The sequence below is a fragment of the Tetrao urogallus genome (assembly GCF_951394365.1).
Source record: "Tetrao urogallus genome assembly, chromosome: 7".
NCBI lineage: Eukaryota > Metazoa > Chordata > Aves > Galliformes > Phasianidae > Tetrao > Tetrao urogallus.
In genome coordinates, this window is record NC_136820.1 from 12,841,758 (window position 1) to 12,865,529 (window position 23,772).

Sequence of the window (23,772 nt, forward strand, 5' to 3'; positions counted from 1 at the left end):
TTTGGCTTCCTTCTTAGCCTGACAGGCTCCCGAGAAACAGATCTCCTTGGTGACGCTTTCCCATAACATTTAGGCCAAATGGTTCTTTTGCTGCCTCAGTATCAGTAAATGTCTCCACCCGGATCAATGCATTTACAGTATAACATGACAGGGCCAAATCTTCTTCTTGCAGGTCTGATAGGTAGTTTGTAAATACCCAGCCAACTTCATAAGAACTTCTCAGGCAAGAATCTCATCCTTCCTACTAAGGCAGACCCTGTGTGACTTGAGGCCTCTGCCATTTCCCTGGGTGATCAGTCATGCTCTCACCATGAGACAAGAGACAACAAGTGGGCTGTGAAGCACAAAAGATCAACCAAAACAAGAAAGTGCCTGGGCTTTTAAACAGGGCTTTTAAAGTACCTTAGCGGTCTAGACAGACCAATAATTTATTTATGGCCTACACAGGGCTTTTCAACTGCCCTTCACCACCAAGCAAATAGTGACCTGTGCAAAAAGATTTGGAGATGTCAAAACAGCATCCAGTTAACCAGTGTCGCCATCATCACCATTAGCAAACATACGTACAGAAATAGCAGGAAAGGTGGGAAGTGAGCAGAGCTGGAGCCATAATTTCCCAGTCCATTTCAGACTCAAAGACGGCAATTAAAGCTGGGTGGGAAGAGAGAGGAGAGGGCTCCTCAGGGTGCTCTGCTCGCATTAGGAGCAGCTGAAAAATGGCCAGGGCACCCTCTCACCCTGAGGCACTCTATTCCTCTCCACTTGTCATGCGGACCATGCATTGCCTGAGACAAGAGACAGAAGCATTCACTTCAAGGACAGGTGCTTCAGTAACTGCGTGGCAGGTCTTGCACTCCTGGTGGGAGCTTTTATCACCCCTGGAGCCATATACCGAAGTACTTTTGGATAACAGCATCTGCCCCCTTCCAGATGGCTGCTCTGTCAGGAAAGTGTCTGCACTTGGCTGGCTCCCATGCAGACAACTGAGCTGCAAGGGCAAGAGGATTGGTGAGGGACAGGCAGTGGGATGGCAGTGCTCATGGAAGAGACACATTAGCCTGACAGCTGCTCACCAGTCTACGAGGAGATGGCCCCAGTTTCCAGAGGCCAAAAATTATTTCTGATCTGAAAGCACAGACTTCACTGTACCCGACGTAGCAAAAAAAAAAAAAAAAAAAAAGAAAAAAAAAAAGAAAAACAAAATGTTTGGGTCATTATGAAATGCATGCATTTTTCTCATTATTCTTTTAAGCAGGTGCTAGGGCAAATGCTTTACTTACTGAAAATGCCATTGTTTCAATAAAATATGTACAAGCTCCCATGAAAAAGATTTAGAAGACTAGTGGCTAAGACACGCAGCTAGTTTTTATGAATACATTCAGTTTGTAAAAATAAAAATAAAAATGGCTGTTTCTGCAAGCTTAAAATGTCAAATGATCAAATTTAGGGTGAGCTAACCATTGCTAATTTTGACCTAAAAAATAAAACAGCATAGAAAACAATCAAGTGTTCTCTATTTAAATTACTTTCTTACATCTTAAACATGCTCATTATACTGCATTGTTTGGGAATAGAAAGGTACACAGTTCATCCCAAAAGCCAATAAAACTTTAAAATCATGAACAATTTTTTTTTTTTCTTGCAATACATTTTCTGGAAAAACACCACACTTTCTTTTCTCTTTTCAGCACTTCTAAAGTTTATTACTACTCTCTTTTTATATCCTGGTGCTGGTAAAGACAACTTGCATAGTACACACAAGCCCTACACAAAAATTAGTTTAACAAACAAACAAACAAAAACCAAAGATGTTCTTTATAAATCAAGGTGTTGACATCTCAACATTTCATCTAGCCAGAACTGATGAAAAAAAGGAGGCAAATTATAAACCCCTCAGAAAGAAAGGATCCAAGCTTTCTAATTAAGGGAGCTTCTAGACATAAAAGTTCTCAGGATGGTCTGGAGCTCACTCTGTCCATCAGTTTGGATCAGTGTGAACTAGGAACAAAGCCACAGCAAGGAAGAAAGGTCTGGGAGACGAGGGAAACACAGACAACTGCTTTTTATTTCTTTGATGAACATAAATATGAAGATGCAGAAAGGATAAACTGAAGCATTTCTTTCACTAGATTTTCACAGGAGCCCCAGCAAGGATCAGTATGCTACTTTCAGCTACATTTCCTGTGAACATTAGAGCGCATGTTAATAACGCAGACCCTCAGCTTGCCTTCCAACACCATAATGCTCCACGTTTGCATGTGAACACAAAATGCATATGCTCTGTTCTCCCCACATTAACATCACATGCTTACATACTACTGGTATTTGGAACAAGGGACACAAGCGACTGTTGTGGGCTTAGTGAGTCCAAAATATTAAAGTACAGATTTTCAACTCATCTAAACTCCATATCCATTCTAAAAGGTGAAGTGTTAGCAGAATCTGACCAAATACTTTGCAGTGATGACTATAAATATGATCAACAGTGAGAGTTTTGCGTTAGACAAATATGGCACTGCATGTGGCATTACATGCATATGGTACACCACCTACAGATCCCCGAGTAATGCTGCTAATTTCTGCCATTGCTGAATAGCCTTAAACAGCTGCTACTTCAAATAGCTGCTAACAGAGGACTATTTACTTCTTTCTCATCAAGTTGCATAATTTCTCCCTAAAAAATTATGCTGGCATGAAGCCCAGAAGAGGCAACAGTTAGCCTGGACTAGTGAAAGATTTATAGTCTGAAGCATCCTCATACATGACTAATAAAAGCTGATGAGCAATAGTAACTTACTGGAAAATTGTCTGCACTTTATTCCATAACATACAAACAGGAATTCCAAAAACACCAAATACAGAATATTAGGGTTGGCCTCAGAGTTCCATGCTACAGAGGTCCAAATTATTCTCTCAGAAACACAGAAGTGAATATAGCTGTCACAGCGCTTGATAAGGTATTAACTGTATTGAGGTGCTAACTGATCCCCTGTAGCAGTCTTCATTCATGCTGAAGTGTATCTTCTCCCAAGTCTTTTCACCACTGTTTTGCTTATGTTTCAGTGGAAGAAAAGGGATTCATTCCTGCTTTGGAAAGTGACACTTCCTGATGAAATGCCACCTGAGTGTAGCACTGATGATGAAGCGTTGCTTCAGGAATATATTTGTCAGATGAATCTTCTATTAAGGAATGACTGAGCCACAGAATTTTTATGCCAGATAACACACACATACTTCCTGAATGAAAATTCTGCATCCCAACATTTCAGTACTCAATTCCTTAAAGAATAAATTAAAAGGAATATCTACTACCAGTTCTTCACATATTAATAACTAACATTCTCAATATTTACTCAACTACATTCAGAATATCAGAGGAGGCAAAAGTAAAACCATATTGGTTAAAATTATTATTTTTAAAAAGATTATTTAAACCACTCATGTTTATTTACTGAATATTTTTACTGAAGTGTTTGAACATAGGACAGAGGAATGAAAAATTTTGCTATTCTGTTACTGCAGTTTTCTAATTATTGACACCACTGAACAAACAAAAAATAAGCCAACAAATTAAAAAGGGGTGAAATCCACTAATGTGGTGGGTTTTCCAAGCAGTACAGTCCCTGGGTTTCTCCTCCTTAAGGGAAGAGGCAGAAAAGCATTATTGTACCATAGGACTCAAGGGATTTCTCTGAGGTGAAAGTTAGAGGAGAAGACAATCCTCTCCGCCTCATCTCCTCTGACTCAGTTTCTCATCCTATCATGCCAGAAGACTGCAAGCTGCTTCCCCAGGGCAATGGATTTGCTCTAGGGTACTACAGCAGAATCCATTGAATTTTCAATACTGAATTTCCTGTGCTTGTTTTGTCACCACCGCTAATATCTGCCAGGCATCACAGAACAAGGATCTCTTGTGCCCTGACAACAGATACTCCAACTAAAACACTTTGAAGTAGTAAGAGAGAGGAGAGGGAAAGAACCAACAAGACAAATGAGATTTTTGTAAAATACTGATTTAATAAATAAGCTCAGTCAACAGGAAAGTTAACTTGGCAGAGTTCCTTCCTTTGATTATTTAGAACAGTTCTGTCAGAAATATTCCACATTATTAGGAAGGTTTCTGAATTTAATTCTGAATAAAACACACCATTTCTTCTTAGAGGAGGAGAAATCTAAAAACGTAAATACGACACTTTTTAAATATGTAGGTGAATATGAAAAAAAATGGGTCATTTCCCAGAGTTGTGTGTTGGGAAACGCTTTTTTTTTTTGTTTAACATGCATGCGCTCCTTAAGCAGCCGCAGCTTCTGAGAAGAAAGTAGTTATGGAGAGGAAAAATTCATTATACTGAGGTCAAAATTGGAAAGTGATTCATGAACCCCAGAAGGTCAGAGGTTCAGTTGCCAGACACAATCGGAAATTCAGAAACCCAAATGAATAACTAGAAACATTTCGTACTACAGAACTTGACTGGAAGTATGATCTACATAGTTTCTGTTCTTGCTGTTGAGCCACTTTGTTCCCACTTCAATTTATCTGATAAATTAAATGAGGAGTGCTGAAGTTTGAAAATTTCTTGGCAGGCCTGCACATTTTTCCTTACCAAAAGAATAACTAAATTGTCTAGGTACGAAACAGATTAGTCCTAGACACTGTAGATTATGGAGAACATCTAAGTACTGCCTAGTTCTTGGAAGCATAAAAGAAATCTGAGTTCTCTCTCAAAATACCTATTGTATGTTTTTCTCTCTAAGTAACTGTCTGTATTTGATAAAATTGTAATAAGCAGCAGAGAAAAAGTGAAACTGTTAACAAAAGCAATATTTCCAAACTACTGTCTTCTTATTGTTTCTAGAAACAAGTAAAAAATTTATTTATTTATTTATTTTTTAAGAAATTTCACCAGGTGATACTTAATTAAAAAAAATTGAAAAGAGGAAAGGAGGATGAAGGGGAAAGGGAAGAAATAGGGGTTGATTTATTGGCTAAAGAGAAACAAAAAAACAGAAGAAAACAATCAATACAGGAATTATTTTTTGCAAATTATTAGATATCCTTGTAGACATCAGACCAATTTAAATGACAGAGGGGTCACATTCAGTGGTGCATGTCATTGTTGTGATATATGCACCAAGACTTTGATGATATTCCCCTGGCAAGAAAGATGACAAATATATGTAAATGGTCTGAATTTTAAAGAAGAGTGCAATTGAAGTGCTAAAATGTTTCATAATAATGTGATTGTAAATCTCTTTGGGTTGACTAGATATAGAAAGGCTATCATTTCTAGAACTGTTCTTTCTAGAAGAACCTATGATTTGCTAGTTAACCTTGGACTGATTCAAAGCATTTCATTTATTATCAGATTATGTGATATTTCTCCCTTTCTACCAGATAAATTTCAATCACTTGAATGCACATATCAAAAGATTTTATTTCCAAACAAAGTTTAAAAAATCTGCAATAAAAGATTAAGCCATAAAACTTAAGTTGCAGTTCTCAATCCAATCTGATCCCAGTGTGGAACTACTCCTGATTCCCCAGATGCATTTTGACCTAATGAACTTTTTCTGGAAAAATATCACGCACATAAACAATTTAGAGGCAAATTAGATCAAATATTTTACAGATAGAATTTGAATATGATTAGTTTCCATCACCATTTCCTCAACACGATCTTGTCAGGGAAAATTTCAAAACAGAGTATTGAACTAAACTAGTGTGACTCAGATAAGTCTGTCCTGATTTTGGATATAAATAAAGTTAGATATATCGAGTTAGATATTAGTTTCGAATTTCGCTGCAAATATTTCCAACGTGTACAGGCATTGTATATTTTCTGCACCTATATATCAGATACATAGTTTAACAGCCTTTTAAAAAGCCGCCAGTATCCTAAACTCTTGGATGCATAGTCTGGAATTGGTCAGCCAGCACAAATTCTCAGTCAAATGTCTCTCTCGGTCTGCTGAATGTTTCCTGAGGCTTCAACCAAGAGAGGAAGGGTACGGACTAAAAGCGTTCTTCAAGGTCAAGCATTCTTCCCTCATTACAACTGGCTTTTGGTTAGAAACCCCAAGCAACAAAGAACTAACAAAAAAAACCTGAAAAGCCCTAGAGAAATCCAGTATATTTTTAAGGACTTGACTTTAAAAGGTAGAAATCCACCTGCACTCAAACGCCAGTGTAAAATTAGGTGATAGCTAACAACATTCAGTTCTTTTCTGACCATGTTCCTCCTTTGCTTTTTTTCAGAGTGCTGGGGCTATACGCTTTACACGGCGATGTGCAGCCTACAGGCAGCCAGATCCCACCTCTGCCTTTCTAACAGTTGCACAAACCATACATGGAATAAGAAATTTGTTACTCTCTACCCCGCCCCCACTAAAGAACATTTCTACAATGAACATTTCAAGCCAAATTACATTGTTCCTGGGATTTCAGTGGGTGTGTTGTGCAAGTGGAGCAGGCTGACAGAATTTAACAACCAATTAAAGCATTTCTATACAGTTATGGAACAATCTACAGAAATGTATGGTAGAAACAAGATTTTCCATTATATTCTGCAGTATGGCCTGAAAACTTTACAAAAAAAAAAAAAAAAAAGTATATTTCTCTTTTTATATTCCACAGAAGATCTCCATACAAGAGAGCAAAACCTCTGAGAATAGCATAGCCAGAGGTACCACTGCAGCAATCTGTTTCTCCCCACTAAATCTCCTGCCTTTGCCCCCTTCAACAAAGTACTTTGCACAGCTGTCTGTCTCTACTTGGTATAATCTGAGTGACAAAACTATCAGTGTCATTTCTCTGGAGCCTGCCCTTCTGAGCAATAATCCTCACATGAATTCAGTATTAACACTGGTCAAACCTCAGAAGTTTTAGAAATGCCCTTCATGTAAGTATTTAAGAATGCAAATGCTTATCTGAACAATAGCCAAATACATGTTGGCTAGATATCTAGATATCATGGGATTTGGCCTGGGTGAAATACTGAGGCAGTAATCAGTTGGATGGTATTCCATTATTTTTTCCTTTGGGTTAAAAACTCAGAAAGAACAAAGGTTCAGGGAACACTTTCAGATTCCATTTGTAATCAGAACTATGACGCTTGTCATATATCAGTAAGTTCTCACTACTCACTATCTGTTCTTTTTTAGAGAAATTAAAGTTGACAGGAATAATTGTAGGAAAGTTATCTGAGTACTGCTACACGCTGAACAACTTAACGGTACATCTTGCTTAGAGTAAGATCATTAATGCTAAGAAAACAGAAGATTAATTTCACAAAAGGATTTCATATAGGGAATAAGAAAATTATATGATAATCTGGAGGAAATTCAGCAGCAGGCATTACCATTGATGCTTTGAGTAGTAAATATCCAACTTGCAGCAAGGTATTAACCAGAGGTTATTAAATCTGAGAAAGCCAATTACTACAGAGCAGATTCTTAGCCTGAAACATTGTGAGTTTGCATCTTGACTAGCTTTGCACATGTGTAGATTATCCCATGACAACAGCTGCATAGTTTGATGGTTGACTACAAACAACAAGATGAAATTATGACCTCCATCACTGAAAAAGTGTTTGAATGTTGATGTCATTAACACATTAGCCACACCATGCCTCTTGGTAACAGGGATATTGTTGTCCTTAGTACTTAGTAGAGGGATATTAGTGTCCTTAGAGCCACTCCATTAGCAGCAAATGAACTACATATGATGTAAGAAGCTGATGTCCTGAGGCTATAGGCGTAAAGGTGGCTTGTTGGGTTTGACTTTAAATTATTTTCTTAATGGATTTGAACTCAAGGAAGTACAGAACAGTGGAGATAATAGCTGCAGTGGCATGCTAAAATGGGATTTAGAGGTCCTTAAAATACAGATTGTTGACCTTATTCAGGGATTGTTATTGCCTCCTATATATATGCCTTTGTTTTTGGAGCCCTGCACACAATGGCTCGAGTCTAACACTTGAAGTAATTCCCGAGTACTTGTTCCTCACACACAATATACTGCATCAAAACTTTGGAGGTTTCTGCAATCTCTTGTAGCAAATGTAGCTGTCTTTTGGCACTTTAAGCCCAAAAGGCCAAAATACTTTTACAGTGTTTTTTTTGAAACAGTGTCCAACAAGCAAGGTCCTGGACAGAGAAACTTATATGCTTTAAAGAGGACCTTACATTTCTTTTAAAAGTTCAACAATTGCACTATCATTTGTAGGTCATAAGCTAATGATCCTAAAAGATATCAACTAGCAAAAGGAAGAAGTTACAATAAAGCAGTAATCCTCTTGAAACACCTATTTTAGGAATACCAAATAGTTTTCTTATTTATTTGCATAGTAAAATTGAAGTAAACATAAAAAAATCCCACAAAGAGGAGAAGGGAGAAGAAGGGGGAAGGGAGGGGAAGGGAGGGGAAGGGAGGGGAAGGGAAAAAAAAAAGGAGGGAAACTTTGGTTTTAGTGGGTCACAGTTGAATAACATACTTTGTCTTTGAATTCTCATTCATAAACACAAAGAATAAGCATTTAGAATGAAAATACTTGTAAGTTCTTCTGCCTTTGCAGTTACAATTTTCTTTAAGAAGGTACTACGACCAGATTCACTACACCTCATTTATTCAAGTATCTTTATCATTTAATGACATTCAAGGAGAATAAACAAATTCTTGAAGAGTCAAAGATATTTCTTTTTTCACCCACATTTGGAGTCACTACAAGTACATAGAAAGGAAATTCCAGTAACAGCCTATTTACAGCAGAGCAAAAAGCAACTGATTGAAACTCTTTTTAAAAAAATACTTTGTATACATGTTAGATCTGAGGCTACTGTAAACAGTGTTGTTTCGGACAAAATGAAGATCCCAGCTCAGAGAAGCTTTTGGGAAGCTTTTACATGGATTATGTGTTTAAATGCATGCGAGTATATCTTTGCTTTTTGTAGATGTCCCCCAGTTCCTTGGATGACAAAAAAAAAAAAAAAAAAAAAAAAAAAAAACAACCACCACCAAACAACATCGTTGAGCTGCTTAGGTGCAAACTGATGTTGGGTTTACAAGAGGTACACCACAGGTGCTGACTGCACACCAGTAAAAAAAATACTTAGCTCAAGTTTGGCAACAGAGAGCCCTTGGAATAGGAGAAGGTTGTGCAGAGCATCACAACCAGCTTTGAAATTCTTTTTTCCAGTAACTTTACACCCCACTCACTATTATGAACCTTACTCTTTCCCCCACATATGCACTATTGGTCATTTTTATCTGGTGTGGAACCATTGTATTTTTTGCGCAATCCTGTTTCTTCATAGCCCTGAAAGGCAAACCTTCAGATCTACAGCTGGCTTCTTCCAAATCCCTGGAAAGTAATCACCACGTGGCACTTACCTCTCCTTCTCTGGGCCACGGCCTTCCGTTCTGTGTGTATTTGCTTTGATTCTGGCGCTTCTTTTGCCCTCCATCAGCAAATTTGCACAGTAAAGGCTCAGTGGGGGCTGTGAAGACAAGAAACCCAGTCTATATTAGCAACCCCCAAAGAAAGTGATTATACCAGCAACAGTAGTGCTTTGTAATACTGATCTTTTGAAGTAAAATCTTGCCTTCTGCAGATATTTTTTTGCCTCTTTCAGCCTTGACTCTACTGGCAGCTGTTCTTACTAACTAAGCTTCAAAAAATATATACTGGCAGCCCTTAAAAGAATTTAGCAAATATTGTTGAAAAAATAATCAGCCCACGCAGAATGTTAAGTTGCTGAAGTGAAATAGTCGAGTCAGGCATTAGTTCCAGCTAAGTTAGACACGTATTCATGACCAGCATTGCTGAAGGATAAACACTGTTTTACTAACGCAGCTTTCTGTTTTTATTGTAAAAACTTCTCAAGAATATCTTTAAAAAATAAGTGTTCTCACTATTTTTGTGTTTCTCAGCACTCAATATGTTAAATTCTGAATAAACAGAATAAAATAGACAGTCTTGCCAAGCGCAATACAATTAGATTTCTTTTCCTCTTAACTTCTTTAAGCAAGTTGGCAGCTGAGAAAACTCTTTTCCTCTCCAGCTGGGCTCTGATCTGGGAGAGCACAATAGTGAGGGAGGCTGGAACCCCAGCAATGATGGACATTCCCAGAGACACACACTCAAAACCCCAGTGCACAATAGGGACTGCTGGTAGAGAAATTGCTATACAATGGGTGCCACAAGATGGGAACTTTGTGTCTTGGGATCTTCTCCCACCAATCAGCTTTTAATAATCTATTCTAAAACACTTTTCAGCCCAAGCTTGGTACACGGCTTGGTAGTGGGAACTTGCCTTGGCTGCCTCCATCTTAAATGAGGTGCCACAGTCTACCCACTTCGTTAGGTGGATGTCAGGATCGTCTTTTATTGCTTATATCAATTGGTGACTAAAAAATTTTTAGTTTGGTTGAAAGAAATCTGAAAATGATGTTTCACATCTGAAAGTCTTTTGGAAAATGTTGGGTTCCCAGCCATTACAAGTTGAGGCTCTAATTAATTAACCAGGAGGTTTGATAGGAAAAGTCAACAAAAATAGCTTTTCTCGTCATTTTCTGTTTCTAGGATGCAAGAAGTGTTGAAAGAATAGGAAGAAAGACATAAGAAGGAAATGTTGCAGTACGTGGTTAGTCAAATTGCTGACATTTATTTGTAATAAAAATAATAATTTGCTTGGAGGATTAAATAAGCTTGTATCATATTAAAACAAGCTCTCCTCCTTCAACCTCTTAGTTATAGTCAGCTCAAACCGGATCAGAAAACATAGTTTAAAAATGTGATCACTTGAAAACAACAACCAACAAAGTACAGAGAATCTCACATCAATACCACGATTTCTTATTGGGACTGCATTATTTTGGCTACTTTCGAAGCTCTAACAGCTTTGTTTTTTTCATTACCATTTTACCAGGCTAGTAATTTCCAAGGTCACTAGAAAGTGAACTACAGGGAACAATCCATTATTGGCAGAAAGCTCGACTGTGTGACCCCAGAGGTCTTTCCCCACCTCTGACTTTGGTTATTGTATCATATTTTGGTAGAAGTAATGTTCAGCCAACCATTTTAAATTTTAAATAATGAAGGTTTAAAAGCATCCAGGTGGCTGTGGAGATTCTTTCCGCAATCGGAGAGATTTTATGGGGCTGACTGCCCTGCACTTCTACCAGTTTTACTCCACAATGCGATGCAGCATAATTTCAGAGCAGTTACTTACAATTCACTTTGATGTGATTGTGAGGGAGGAGCAGGTGCTAAGCCAGCATCTGAGAAAGTCCTATTAAATGTCACATTTGATGCTTCAAAAGCTTTTTATTTCAAGTGCTGAACAACTATCATTCAACATATGGTATCAGGAGTATCAGAAGTATGCAAAAAACAATCTGAATGTTGCGTGTTTACATGTGCCATGATCATCTGCTATTGTACACATGTGCTGTTAGTCTAAATGCTATGATGTGGTATAGCAATCAAGTAAATCATATGTCTTACTACATATCCTTCCTAGAAATTAGCCAACCACAAATGGGAAGCTGTTGCCATTTCTGAGCTTCCCATTATTGAGCACTACCATATGACAACCTTTTATTGCTAAGTTGGGCCTTCCTAAAGTTAACTGAGATTAGCAGACAATCATTGAACAGATATGCCAAACAACTTCACACCACACCTAAAAAAAGTGTGGAAAAAGAAACTGTACTGGCTTTTTTGGGGTTAAGGAAGAAGATGGAAAAGGACAAATGAACCATGCCCTGCACAGGAAAGTTTCTTCAATAGGAAGCATTTTTCCTCTATTAAAAAACTGACAGGAGTTGTGGGGAAAAGATCAACACATGCCAATCAACATTACCATAAGCAGAAATATGGGAAAAAGACATTCTGGCAGGAAGATAGAGTCTAGTTCAGATTTTCTTTATTAGTTGATTATTTTTCTTTCTTTTTCAAAAATTAGACAAAACAGTGGGATGTAGCAGATTTGCATCTAGTAAAATAGAAAATGATTTGAAGAGATTTAGATCTTAAAGATTTACACCTGGGAAAAACTATGGTAATAACCTCAAAATATAAAGAACTAAACCTTTATTTTGGAAGTAAGAATGTAAAAGAATCTCAAGAGTTCAAGTGTTGCTCTAAGTACACAGAAGAACTCAAGTCTGATTTATTTCAGCCCTTTTGAAATACCTTGTAAGGCTCTTAACCTTTGTAAGCTCAGATGCACAGGAATATTTGACTTTACTACAATCATTCTTACTAAACAAATGCATAACAACAGAGGATTCTGGAGAGAACATATCCTATTCCATATATCAGAAAAACTATTTCTAAGTAGAATTCTTTTTGAATGGTTTTAAGAAATGTCAAAAGCTTTGAAAACAGCAAATTTACTTCTGACAAAGAAGTAAAAAAAAAAACAAACAACGTAATAAGGTTGTCAATTCAAAAAGAAACTGTTCAAACTATATCAGTATGACGTGACTAAGAGCAAAGAATTGGGATATTTCACTCTTAAATACTTCTCAAGGGGAGGAAGAAAAAAAAAAAAAGGGAATCTTTCAAACTGTTCCTGTTTTTGCTGCCTTCCATTCCAAACAAATGCTCCTGAATATATAGATTTTTTTTTTTTTTTTACCTTTCTCTTTTATATTTTTTACATTTTAATTTTTTTGTTTTTTAATATGAATATAGTGACTGGAAATAAATACGCCTCTTCTCTCACCTGCTGACTTAATAGCAAATGTAATTTGGGTATCTTTATATGGTCATATTTTGAACTGATAAGCACATACTTTTTTGCATGGCTCTTGACAACCTCGAAGTTTTCAGCATGTGTGGTATTTTGAAGCATATCTGGAAAATCTGCTGTTGGTATTTTCCTGTCAGAAAAGTGAGAATTGATTCACTCAAGATAAATTTCAAGCTATTGCATACCGATAAACTCTTCAAGGTACAAAGCACTGCTCTTTCTTTGACTTCTACCTGACAGTAACAAATAAAAATATCAAGAATAAGTAAGTAACAGCTTTAACCTGAACAAGGTTCATTAAGCCATTACCCATTTTTCAAGGAAAAGATTTAAATGCTTGCTGCAGTTCCCATCCAGAGCCTGCTTGAGTTAATAACACATAAATAGCTCTGAACTTGGCTTTCAGTCCTGAGAAGGAAACGGAATCAAATTGATAGTGCTTCTAAACAGCATCTGCCAAGATATTCAGGGCTGTTTTAGGAGAGGGCAGTTGCTGCAAGTATTCAAATTCTCTTCCCATGGAACAAAATGGCTAAAGCCGTATCTCTCTTTAATCAGACCCTGAATTTACTCTAAGAGTTCAGTGAAGGCGAAAGAGAAACACTGGTTTTATGTCAATCAAGGCTGTCAATATCGTCGGAGCTCCTTTAGGAACTCAACTTCTCATGCTCTGGTACTTCAGTTGGATTGACTGAACAGACAGCACCAAACTGCCAAATGCCACTATACCTCCAAAGGCACTGGTCTTTAAAATAGGACAAACCCTTTAGATGGAAAGAGACTGGGATAATAGTGTCCCATTCCCACATTGGCAGCCTCTCAACAGATCTTCCAGGACAGGAAAGCAACTTCAATTAAACTGGAGAACTCATAAAAAAAAAGCAAACTCCTAACTAGCTCCAAATACATACTTTTGTTTTTCTTTCATTCATCGGAAGGCTGAAACATTCAAGCTTCTACATATACAAAAATGTATATATCCATGAACATGTGCTTCATAAAGGATTGGGAAGATGAAAGCTGTCATTTATGTTCAGTGAATCTGTTTCATTATTTCAGGTGCTCAGTAAGTTTTTTTTTTTATCATATACTGAGAAAAGATTGCCCTCCACCACTTCCAATTCACAGTCATATTACATCGTCTGTCCAGCAATAGCAAGAATTACGTATACAGCAAGGTAACAACTAGAACATATTTATGTATTTTAACTTGTTTCACTATGAATATTTTTGAGGACAATATTTTTCAGCATGTCCGGAAGAAAGTAATCTCATCTTGTGCAAAAATGAAGATAACGCTGCTAGCAGAGACCTTAGCAATAAGTGCGATATGAACTCGTATGGATCTCTAAACTCCTTCGTTTTGTTAATGTGATGAAAAATGATAAGAAAGTCAATGCCATTAATAAAAAATGGTCAGAGTACAGACAATGATTTTTTTCAAAACATGTTTTCAGGAGAAGTTTGGATTAATTTATTTTTCAGCCCTGGCAAATCCTCCTCCACAATAAAAAAGAAGCAGAGCAATAATTGAGTTCACGGTGACACCAAACATTTAAACTGATCGTGTTTTGATAACTTTTTTTTCTTTACTCACTTTCAAATTTTAATTATTCCAGCAGCACTTTCACGTACGTATTGGACTGAAATATTCATGCGAGCAGCACAACATTTGTCTGCCACAGATCAAACATTACTTCTACAGTAACACCAAATTCACTTTGCAAGCAGACCTGTTAACTCATACAGTAGTTGAGAAGGAGATGCTAGAGACATAAAAACTCTAAATGGAAGGCACGACCGAGCAAGTTAAAGTGCTGATATGGATGTAGCCAGCAAGAATACAGGCTCTTCAGAACCTACAAAGTTTATTTACAAAATGAATTTTGCAGCTCTAAGTTTTGAACTGCAGTAGGTTCCTGATCAATAGAGCAACTCATTGTGCTAGTGAGTCTAGTGATTTCTAAGAAGTTCTGACACACAGTACTTATTCACCCCTAAGTAACAAACAAAACTCTAAATTCAAGGAAGATTGTAGAACACTGTCATAGCTATTCTGCTCTTGGTGAATGAAGGGGAAAAATTACAAAAGATGGCACGTGACACAAAAGGACAGAAGTAAACATAAGGGCAAAGCTCTACAAACCATAAGTAGTGAAGTAAATAAATGCATCATCCTATTCCATATGAAATACTTGATGAAGGACAGAGTTGATCATTTTGTGGGGTAACAGATTTCGCCCCACATGTCCATAAAACTGGATATGAGATCACAGGATAAACTCTAACATATATATGTAAAAGCAGAATAAAAGTGCACTAGTACATGTTCAGATAATTGCTTACTGCTCAATGTTTTTGATTGAGCCAGTGATTCTATACACAGGCATCCTAAAAAAGCGCAGAATGGAAGCTGATATCTTTAGAATGTTAGAAATAAACTCAAGAAATATACATTATATTTGTCTCCTCTTCCAGTACTAAACTAGATGATATTCAGTGCACTTACACAGCTGATTATAAAAGCAAAACAAGGAGTTAATATTGCACATTGTTTCTAGAAAGTATGATTTTCACAATATAATTGTGGAAATTGAGGAAACAGTTTTGTATAACAGAAAAGTTATACCCCAAAGCAACAGTTAAAAGGCAAACATCTGCTTGGCTAGAAATAAAAAGGAAAAAAAAAAAGTGATTTACTTTTGATAAACTGTATTATAGCTGAAGTAATTATCTCTAGTTCACCTCTTTGTCTTAAGAAAAGGGAAGCAATCCTTTCATCTTTCTGTAAAATAAGTATTTCTAAAAAGCAAGAGTATATTAGAAAAAGAAAATAAATCCTAGGGGAGAAATAGTTCATCAAGGATAAAGTTAGCATTTCTATTAAGTGAAACACGAACTATATAGAAGAGGTAGAACAGCTAATTCTATGCACACGGTGGAGAAACAGCATGCTGACTGTGAAGTGCAATCCAGGTCTTACTGCAATCAATGGAAACACTCTATGTACTACATAAAAAACTGTACTTAATCATATAATTGCAGAAGCCCCAACCAAGGTTTGTTAGAACTGATCGGAAATGACAGTCTGCTTTTGATGAGAAATTGCACCATTTATTTTCAAGTTTGTTTCTGTTTAAAAATCTATTTTAGTTTTCAAATTTTCTACTGAACAGCAGATTGAGAGCATCTGGTTCAGGCCTATTAAAACGTTCCTTTCTAATGCTGCTGATAAAGGGGAAACCTTCGTAACAGAGCATTAACTAGATATGTATGTTATTTTATGGAGATGACATACAGCAACAGATGCTTCAATACAGGACTGGAACTTAAATAAAAATACAAAATCAATCCAAATAGCTCAGATGAAATAAAATATTAAAGTAATGCTGAAACACAGTAACAAAATAGCATAGTTATGTTTTCACAAACTCCATTTCTCAGCCAACTTTAGTGCTGGCTTCTGTAGAAGGGCATGAATAAGTGAGCAGTGAATCCAGTATAGCATTAAGAAGATTATTAATCATACATATTAACTAGTAACTGATTCATTAATATAACACACTTCAATGTTGCATTTTATATTTATTTTAAACAAAAAGCCTGAACCAGAGCTCACAGAAGTTGAGGAGAAACTCTCAGCAACTTCAGTGGAATTTGGAGTGCAAATATAATGAGCTGAATGTAAAAAATCTTTACTGCTAAGTACGTGTATTGAAAGTACTGGTACAGATTTTGGCATCAGCCTCAGTGCCATTTGACCAAAGAGAATTCTGAGCACAGCAGCTCTTTTTTCAGTCACTTGGTTTCTGTGCTTGATGTAATTCTTGAGTTAACAGTACGTCCGATGAATTAACATCCATTGTCCTCATATTCACCAGGTTAAGTTCCCATTTTCAGTCTAGCAACTCAGCTAAAACTACTGTGACTTTGAATCCAAAGCTACTCTAATGAATCCAAATGTAAATTTGAGGTAATTATGAGGAAGAGTAGATTCAGACCTGTGATTTTCGTCAGAGAATGCAGCCCCCCCGCAATTGTCGGTACAGGAAACTTCAGCCTTATTGGAGGTTCCCTGACATAAAGCTGAAAATATCATTGTAGTTCATACTTTTCACCCAGCGCTCTTTGCAACCTTCTGGATGAAATGGAAGTGGGATCTTTGAGAAGTGATCTGTTCTTATGAAGTACTCAAAGAGACTATACAACAAGAGAAGATGTCTTTATATGAAAGCAATCAAAATAGCTATGTGCATCAGTTTGCAGAACATTTTTAACGTGCCTGTGCTTAGACCTCTAATTTATATTATTTTAAGACAGTTCCCACAATCAACTGAAATTCTGAACGCATTGTTTTCATGCAACAATTACAAATCCTAGAATTTGGACTAATACTTCCTGCAAAAACACTATGATACATCCCTTTGGAAGAACTATGTACCAAAAATTTCCACAGTACCATAGTTCGGAGAACAATATTGGCTACAAGATATTAAAAGCACTTGTCACATTATATATCAGACAGATAATAAATAAATAAATATTGAAGTAATTTGATATAAAATCTTTTTGGTTAAACTGGAAAAGCTTTAACAGTTCTTAACAGAATTGATAAATGCGGAAGCTTAAGAATCCAACTCACTTTTCCATGTCGGATAAATTTCTGTGCGGAATTTCTGTGCCACAGCTCCTATCTATTTCTCTCATGTGAGATTAACTAAGAAAGGCACTGAGTTAAGCCAATCCTACACGGCCCTTTTGTAAAATAAGTGAACAATTAGCAGAATATAAGGATATGCTATTTCAGTAGTACGCCATCACGCTTTTCCCCATTGGTAAGAGTCAGAAGGTATGAAAGTTTTTTTTTTCAATTGTTTTTCTTTAAAAAGTTTTTCTACATATTTGCATACATAGCAAGGTTCTTCTGCCGTACTGTGTTGACTCTTGTACCAGATAGCATAGCAGCTGCAAGACTATGTTGCAGTAGCGAAGCAGAGGACAGGTTTGAGTTGGCTGGTCTTTGTAAGCAAGTAGCACCCTGACTTTAGCACATTCCCTTTGCACTGGTAACACCTGAATGCTCCTGTACCAAGACAGACAAGCTTTGCATGTTATCCCAGAACTGCAATCTATGCATAGAATTAACCGAAAAAAAAAAACAACCAAAAATACACCCACTAAAAGTGAACCCCAAATCATTTTTAAATTCCTTCTAGGAAGATATACCTTTTTGCCCTCTCCCACAGTCTCAGAAGTTACTTTGTTTGGATGAAAATGGAGATCTTGTATTTCTTACTGTTCAATTATTAAGGAACAACAACGAAGTCAGCTTCATTTGAAAGGCTCAGCGATTTTTAAACGATCTCATGTACCGTAATTTATAATGGAAAATCAGGTACAAATAGTGTGAGATGCTTTCTGGTTCCCCTCTAATGGAAATAAAATGAATCCCTGGTAATGGTGACCCTACTTGCTTCTGTGGTCACCCATTTTAGTTTTTAGTGTTCTCTTTAGTACTCCCAGGAGAAAAGAGCAAATGCAAAGCTTTTATCTATTGCTGTTTCTCAAAACAATAGGTCTGTGCTTCTGCTATAAAATCTATTTTTACTATTCACATAAACTAACATTATTGATCACAGAGACTTTGCTATTATCCCACTTAGAAAAACCTACTTGTACTGACAGTCCAGAGACAAAATCATTTGAATTTAATGCAGTAAAAAGAATTAATTCTGGCTTTGCTAATACGAAGTTATTTCATGTACCTGTTTAAGTATTTATTATTTCTCATTGAATCTATTTACAATTTTAAATCATTGCATTATTTATTAATTTTTATTCAGCATTTATATAAACCAGTAAATTATCATCACATTATTCCTTGTCTGTGTGACACTTCTAGAACTAATACTACAAGTAAAAAATAATAATTTTAAACATATGTTTTCAGTATAAACAAGGAAACCTGGCCAAATGTCTTATGTCAATAGAATGATTTTTTTTCCACCAGCATTATTATAATTGCTGTATACAGACATTCATTTTTTACTAATTAAGGTTGAGTCTTGGCATTTCTGCTCACACTCCAACATATGCATAGCATTAATGTTCAGAACAGCTTATTCAAGCCAGTGTTGAACTGCATGAGGATGTCTCAGTTATGATCACTAGCTTATTTAATTCAGACATGCATGTTTCAATAACTACATTTTGTTTGCAGATTGTGGGGAAAGAAACATCTGTGTTGTCTTTGTGAACGGTCCTTGCAATAAAGAAGTGGACATACGTATACATAATGTCTTCATTATTTGATGCACTAGGCATATCTTGATAAAAAGTAGCAATGGGAAACTCTTACAATAGGAAAAAAAGTTTGGTTTGCAAAGAAATGTGCTGTGCATGGTCAAAGCAGTGACACCTTGCCAGAATCAGAGCTCAAACAGCATATTCCTAAAAGCACTGATTCATGTTAACGCATGAAATATTCCTGTGTAAATGAAACACAAATCCCAATTTTTAATCTGCTCAACAGCTTAAAAATATTAAGAAATAATGTATTTTTTCTCAGAACGCCTAATGAAAATCCTTTTATTTAAATCAGTTCTAATTAACCCACATTCCAGCCATGACTGCTGGGTGCAGAAGCAAAAATTCCAATCACTTAGAATTTAAAACGTAGCTAAGCAATACCATTTTGCCACTACTGTGAGAAAGAAGGAAAAGCTGAAGGGAAAATTCCTTTTATTGTTATTACCCTTCTTTCATTTTATTTTCTGCATTCACTGAAAGACATAAAATGAGCTAGTTTGCTAGAAGTTAACACGCAGCATTGCCAGCTTCCTTGCTTAAACGTGGGATCACCTCTAAAAAGTGGAGTTGACCCTGACTGCAGCAGAAGTGTGGGCAGGCATAGGCTACACAGCAGAAAGCATTTATCAGACGGGTGACTGACTGATTCTTAGAGGCAGGAGTTCATTTCACCGCGGTGGAGAATACCCAAATCACACTAAGCACCTTGGACAATCTAATTACTGTGTGCTACAAAACCTCCCTGAGCACTCCACCATTTTCTCCTGTAAAGTGGCCCAGGGGAAGGCAGTGATTACTTCGGAAACCACACATAAGTAAGGACACCGATGCCCCTTCCCTCTTTCTCCTGGCAGAAGAGACTGCTGGCTGTGCAGAGCCATGGGACACGCTGCTCCTAAGGCTAACAAGCATGCCCAAGTCCATGGGGCAGGCTTTTCTGCATACTACCAAAACAAATCCCACTTCTCCCATCTTCAAACACCTGTGGGTTGGAAGCAAATGTGGCATTGGCACGTATTTGCTCCGAGAAGAAGGGCGGGCCATGGAAGAAAAAAAAAAAAAAAAAAAAAAAAAAAAAAAAAAAATCACTCAGCAACTCCATTTCCTGAGAGGGCAAGGTGACAATGTGCCCCTGAAACCTACCACTACCTGCAGATGCGGGGGGCTTTGCTCCAGCTTAAAGTACTTGTCTGCCTTCAAGGCATAACTGTACCTATGATTTCTATGACAAAACGCTGCACAGTAGAGTCACTGAGAATTCTACCGTAAGTCACCTCTTTTTCACAATATTTTATCCAAAAGAAAGACAAAGAAGTAAAATTATAATCTTTTCCCGAGGCAAAAGAAGACCTAACTCGTATTTCTTAGCTCTTTTCAAAATGCGTTGTTGATACCAATGCTAAATCTAATGTGCTACAAAAGTCAATTTCTAACCCTTACAGCTTAAAAAAACATTTATTGCCATCTGAGACAATATCCTAGAATATTAAATATATAACACTAAACCCTTCTGCATTTTTCAAGTGCAGAGCTCTCTGCTGAGTGCAGACAAGGAGGCAAGCTGACATATTAGAGACTGTGAAATGGCCTCAGCTCCTTTAACTCTATGTAGCTCATGTCTTGGGGGTTGTAGGAAGGTCATGCTACATCCTGCTCTACCGTGTGTTGAAAAATTAGGAAAAGAACATTATCTCAATACTAAGATAGGAAAAGTTAAAAAAAAAAAAAAAAAAAAAAAAAGGAAAATAAATCCTCTACTTTCCAGTTAAAAATACGGGAAAAACAAGAATAGGAGTGAGACAAGCACAACAATGAAAAATTGGTAGGGGGAAATAAGGTACAGCAATAGGCAAAGAAAAACATATTAAGAAAATGAAGAGAAACAGGAAAAGAAGGAAGAGTAATTCTTCTGAAATGCCTTTGAAAATGTTCTGGCTTCACACAAAAGTGAACACAATTGATATAATTTCTGGATGACAACAGGGCTGTGATGACTACCTGGGTCTTCACCAGTACAAAGATGACAGGAAAAAAAATTACAACTGAACAAGTAAATGAATGGGCTAAATGTTACTGCCTGTGTCAAAAAGATGAAGTCTATAAAATGTGTGTGTTTTTATTTGGAAATACAGACTGAAGACAAGTTCTGTCATACTATTAAGAACTCACTCATATTCTCACAGTAAGCATATAGGATTAAAACATAAATGAAACTTAAAAGACCGTAGAGTCTCCCCTACACAGAAATACTAAGGTCCAATTATCAAAGTCACTTGAAAGTTTATCTCAAAACCCGATGGATGATTCAACACTTCTATGCCACAGAGATAAAATTAGAGATGACTACACGATAGATGAAAAATAACAGACATTGCATACAGATGAATTAGGTTATTAAAAAAAAAAAAATAATATATATATATATATAGGAGCCTCTAACACTAACCCCCATGATTCTTTAAAGCTCCAGTGCCCATCTGGAGGGGATCCTCCCTGGGTTTACCAGGGATACAGCCATGTCAGCAGGATGCGAGCATTGTGTGCCTTTCCACTCAAAGCATGATTGCAGCCAAACAGCATTATCAGAATCAGGTCTGACAAAAGCTGTCTCCAGCTGACACGAAGCAGCATTTTTTCAGAACAAATGATTTCATGAATCAGCCAGCAGAGAACGACAACATTCTGCTGCCACTAAGTTGCAATTTCCAACAAGTTAATGAGCCCATTGCAAACTTGACCATATTTATCACTCTGCTGTTAACAGAAATGGTTAACTTTCAGGTTTTTTTTTTTTTCATTTTTTATTTATTTTTTCTTTTGCAAGCTTTATTGCTTATGATGTAGTATTTCCCTGGAGGCAGAAAGCAAAGTCTACCCCATGATGCTAGTAAAACTTGAAGACAGCACAGTAGAGTAAAGAACTAAAGACCAGCAACTTTTCTACTTTGAGTAACGTGGCAGGCCTAGCAGAGACCTCCTAGCTTTCTTCTGCCATGAGGAGGACAGCTCAGTACAGTTCTGCTGAACTTTGCAGGCTGATGAAAGACAAACAGATGTAAGTGAGAGAGAGAAAACTTTTCTTTCTAGAACATTTTCTGGTACAGATCCAGAGCTAGTAAAAAAAAAAAAAAAAAATCCCAGTCTTGAGGATGGTCAGAAAAGTAACAACAAAGTTCAAAGCAGGGATAAGGTAAAGATTGAGTAACAAAAGAATGAATACTTCTGAAGTTTAAAGTATTCTCCAAATACTACAGAAGGCATTTGCATACAAAAAAAAAAAATCTACATATAACAAACTACAATGCATTGTAGTCATTTTATTGTATATATACAATGCATTAATGCTATACTAGTAAACACAGTAGAAAAATACTGAACTTACTTTATGAGACTTCATTGCAATTCTAGCACATACTAGAAAGTCATTTCATAATAGCTTTAATAGTAGAGGGGAGAAATAATGGATACCTAGATTTTATTCAGCATCAGGATTCAAGCTGATTTTTGCTCCTAGACAGAACACCAAGATACAGTAGAAATGTTGCTATTAAACCACAGTCCCATCTCTTGTGCTTTTATCAGTGGATGGATGGGACGGAACCTCAGGCTCCACAACTCAGCTCTGAACTGAGGAGAAGGAACTTCTAGTACTGAAGCACGACAACAAGTGATAACAGGACTCCATGATCAGAGTGGAGGAAGAGTTATTGACAAGGCCATCCTGGACTTGTTGGAGAAGCAGAAGATGAAAAATAATATTACTTTTCTCCATTTCTGTCTGAAGTACCTTGGGATTTCGACTACTTGGACATGCTCCATATTACTAATTTGCATCTATCGAAGAGCACATTCAGTGGAACAGCCATTTTATATTTTTTCATAACTCTCTAGTCAACTACATGGTATGTGCACTGTTACTTTTTGTCTGCTTCTGTTTTGTTTTCCTATCCTGAAGAGGATATATTTTCTGGGCAGAAATACCAGTACATTTGACAACTGATACAATCACAGTGAGACAGCACTCAGCACAGTCTGCTTGCACCAGACTGCATTTGCCGATGGATAAGCAAAAATGAACGTGCATCTTGCTTCTAGGGTGCTTTTATGCCAAGGTAGAACAATACTGAGCACTTACTCCAAGGTTTACTTTACAGTATGCAAAAGAATATTTATTTGCAATGGTCAACTTGGATCAAACAAGCCTGCTTTTATTACCAATTCTTACTGCATTTGCATAGCATACAAAATGAACATGAGTTATTCCAGGTTTAATCAGAATCTCTTATTCCTGCTTTGTAAGTCCCTTCTAGAAGAGCCTATGATACTAACTGATCTATTCATATTTATATTACGCATCTATAGTAGCTTTGCAGGATTGGTGTACGGGCATGCACATACAGTTCTCAAATTGTCATTCTATACTCCTTCAAGCTAAGTCCTGCTACCACTTTTTGTATACTTAATAAGGTGGAATTTGTTTTTTGGTCCCTATCACAGGCTTTGTAGACATTGCAAAGACCTCAAAAGCAATAATGAATCCATGTTCCCAGTAAGTAGTATTCTCTTGCTTCACATACAGACCATCTGCAGAACAGAGAAACTGCAAGTTGTCTGGCGTCCCACAGGCTCTGAGTACAGATCTCTTGAGTTCTTGGCAGCATTTAGACTAATCCTCCTCAATAAGCTTTAGGTGCTTTATTTTCTCAG

At 36.8% G+C, this 23,772-nt stretch overlaps 1 protein-coding gene across 2 annotated transcripts in view; it reads right to left on the reverse strand.

Annotated features, from left to right (window-relative positions):
- The window catches only part of RBMS3 (RNA binding motif single stranded interacting protein 3), a gene marked incomplete at both ends in the record, with an annotated part of 439,102 nt that overhangs the window by 70,992 nt on the left and 344,338 nt on the right, over positions 1–23,772 (reverse strand). For both annotated transcript variants that reach the window (XM_079538692.1, XM_079538691.1), the window contains one exon: positions 9,389–9,495. In XM_079538692.1, coding sequence (XP_079394818.1) covers positions 9,389–9,495 — 107 coding nt within the window. The remainder of the gene's footprint in view (positions 1–9,388; positions 9,496–23,772) is intronic.